Source organism: Geotrypetes seraphini, chromosome 5 (genome assembly GCF_902459505.1).
Source record: "Geotrypetes seraphini chromosome 5, aGeoSer1.1, whole genome shotgun sequence".
In the NCBI taxonomy this organism is placed as follows: domain Eukaryota; kingdom Metazoa; phylum Chordata; class Amphibia; order Gymnophiona; family Dermophiidae; genus Geotrypetes; species Geotrypetes seraphini.
This window is the reverse complement of record NC_047088.1, coordinates 88,811,048-88,813,284: the sequence shown is the minus strand read 5'-3', so window position 1 is coordinate 88,813,284 and position 2,237 is coordinate 88,811,048. Positions and strand designations below refer to the sequence as shown.

The 2,237-nt window shown below is 41.1% G+C and overlaps 1 protein-coding gene across 1 annotated transcript; it reads left to right on the top strand.

The window, feature by feature from the left end:
- Positions 1–1,052: 1,052 nt before the first annotated feature.
- On the top strand, positions 1,053–2,006 carry LOC117360329 (olfactory receptor 5V1-like). Its single transcript, XM_033944026.1, has one exon. It carries the CDS (start codon positions 1,053–1,055, stop codon positions 2,004–2,006), a length of 954 nt encoding a protein of 317 aa, XP_033799917.1.
- Positions 2,007–2,237: the final 231 nt, after the last annotated feature.

The following is a 2,237-nucleotide window of genomic DNA, read 5'->3' as shown; positions in this document are numbered from 1 at the left end:
TTAGGAATACTTGAGTGGGATATTGAGGTTTGGGGGTATCAGGGTAGAGTGGTTAGGGGTTCAGAGGCATCTGCGATTGGGGGTGTTTGTGTTCAGGAGACGGCATCCCTCCTGCCAATCGACCATGGGGTGGGTGTCAGGGGTTCAGGCGGCCAGCAGCAGGAGGGAGTGGGCATCCCTCCTGCCAATCGATCCTGGGAGGTGTCAGGTGGTGTTAGGCAGGAGGAAGTGGGCATCCCTCCTGTCAATTTCAGGGGTGGGTGTCAGAGGGGCCTCTGTCACAGCCGGCTCAGCTGAGCCAGCAGGACTTTCAGCTGATCAGAGATTTCCTTGCCATGATCAGTTGTTGGCAAGGGATCATTCTTCAAAGATAGGCGACTGAGCCACTTATCTTTGCGATCAGGCTAAGGTGGTGCCAGTCAACACATGTGGTTTTCTTTACCTTTTGTCACTCTGAATTTTGTAGACCAATTGCCTTGTTGCTTTATTGTGTCTAGAGATGTAGTTAATGCAGAAGTAATCCCCTTTTCCTCCCGCTCATACCGGCTGTACTATCAATATGACTGATGTAACCTGTAGAGACAGCCTCGTGAGAAGTCAAAGCAGTCATTTTGTGATTGTAAGGTAGGTCCATCTGTATTCTCAAAATGTTTGCTATGACCTGTTTCTTAAAATCATATTGATTATAGAGCCAGCATGGGCAGCTATAAATGGGGATTGTTTGAGTTATACCTCTAGACCACTGGGGATTAAAAGGAAGTCTGGACAAGCGGATCCTATGAGTGGGTAGAAGAAAGGGAGCTACTTGTGATTGGGGGTAAGGTGGGATGGGGTGGGAGGTGGTAGGTTTAGCTACCACTGAAAACAAGTGGCAGGTTTAGCCAAAAAAGGGCATAGTCTGCAATATTTATCAGTGTGGCAAAGCGAGTCCGAAAATAAATTTCAGTTGGCTAAAATAACTTACCTAACATAAAGAAATATCATGTGTATTAGACACATTTGTTTTAATTTACTTTTTGTTTTGACTGTTCTTGTTCCAACTGCTAATCAGAATGGGAGAAGTGGAAAAGACAAATCACTCTGGGGTGACAGAATTCATCATTCTAGGATTCTCTGAATTTCCTGAGATGCAGCTCCTCCTTTTTCTTGTGTTTTTGATTATTTATCTGCTGTCTGTGATGGGAAATCTTCTCATTATTTCCACTGTGTGTGCTGACCCTCATTTGCATAGCCCCATGTTCTTCTTCCTCATCAACTTGTCTTTCTTAGAAATCTGTTATGTGACTGTAACAGTGCCTAAATTGTTAGCAGTGCTTATAGCAGAGAATAAGACCATCTCTTTTATACAGTGCATGACTCAGATGCACCTGTTTCTGTTCTACACAAGTACTGAGTTCTACCTTCTCACTGCCATGGCCTACGATCGCTATGTTGCCATCTGCAATCCGTTACGTTACACTATCATTATGAACAGGAATATTTGCACAATCCTAGCCATTGTTTCCTGGATTATTGGCTTTCTAGATCCATTCCCTCAAGTTACTGTAATATCACAATCATCTTTCTGTAGATCAAATGAAATCAACCATTTCTTCTGTGATATGACGGCATTGATGACTCTGTCATGTTCAGAAACCTCTGTCATTGAAACTATAAATTATATTGAAGGTTCACTATTTGGTTTTACTCCTTTCACATTAACAATTATATCATATGTGTACATTATTTCTGCAATCTTAAAACTTGGTTCTGCTAAGGAGAGGCAAAAAGCCTTTTCAACTTGTTCTTCTCACCTCACAGTCGTTCTATTATTTTATGGGACTACTTTTGGTGTGTATGTGAAACCTCAATCTGTTTACTCCATGGGTCTTAACAAACAGCTTACTGTAGTGTATATAACTGCAATTCCACTGCTCAACCCCTTGATTTACAGCCTGAGAAATAAGGAACTGAAAGGAAGTTTATGGAAAGCAAAGAACAGAAAACTATTTTTCTTCCGGAATTAATGAAATGCTGCACACTGATTAATGGGAATTACTTTCATAACATGATGCCTAAATGAAATGTTAAAAAAAAGAAAACCTCCACCTGTTTTAGGGATATTGTACAAATACCATAAGTGCTCTATTTGTCTCTTGAAAGCATGATTCTACAATGATCTCTGGTTTCACACAAATTCTGTTACTCAAATTGCATTGAGGAATGTGTAAATGTAGGAATATATTCTGGGCCTGATT

What these genes read in the sequence shown, in the direction of transcription:
- LOC117360329 (XM_033944026.1), top strand. Translation starts at nt 1,053, where the DNA reads ATGGGAGAAGTGGAAAAGACAAATCACTCTGGGGTGACAGAATTCATC.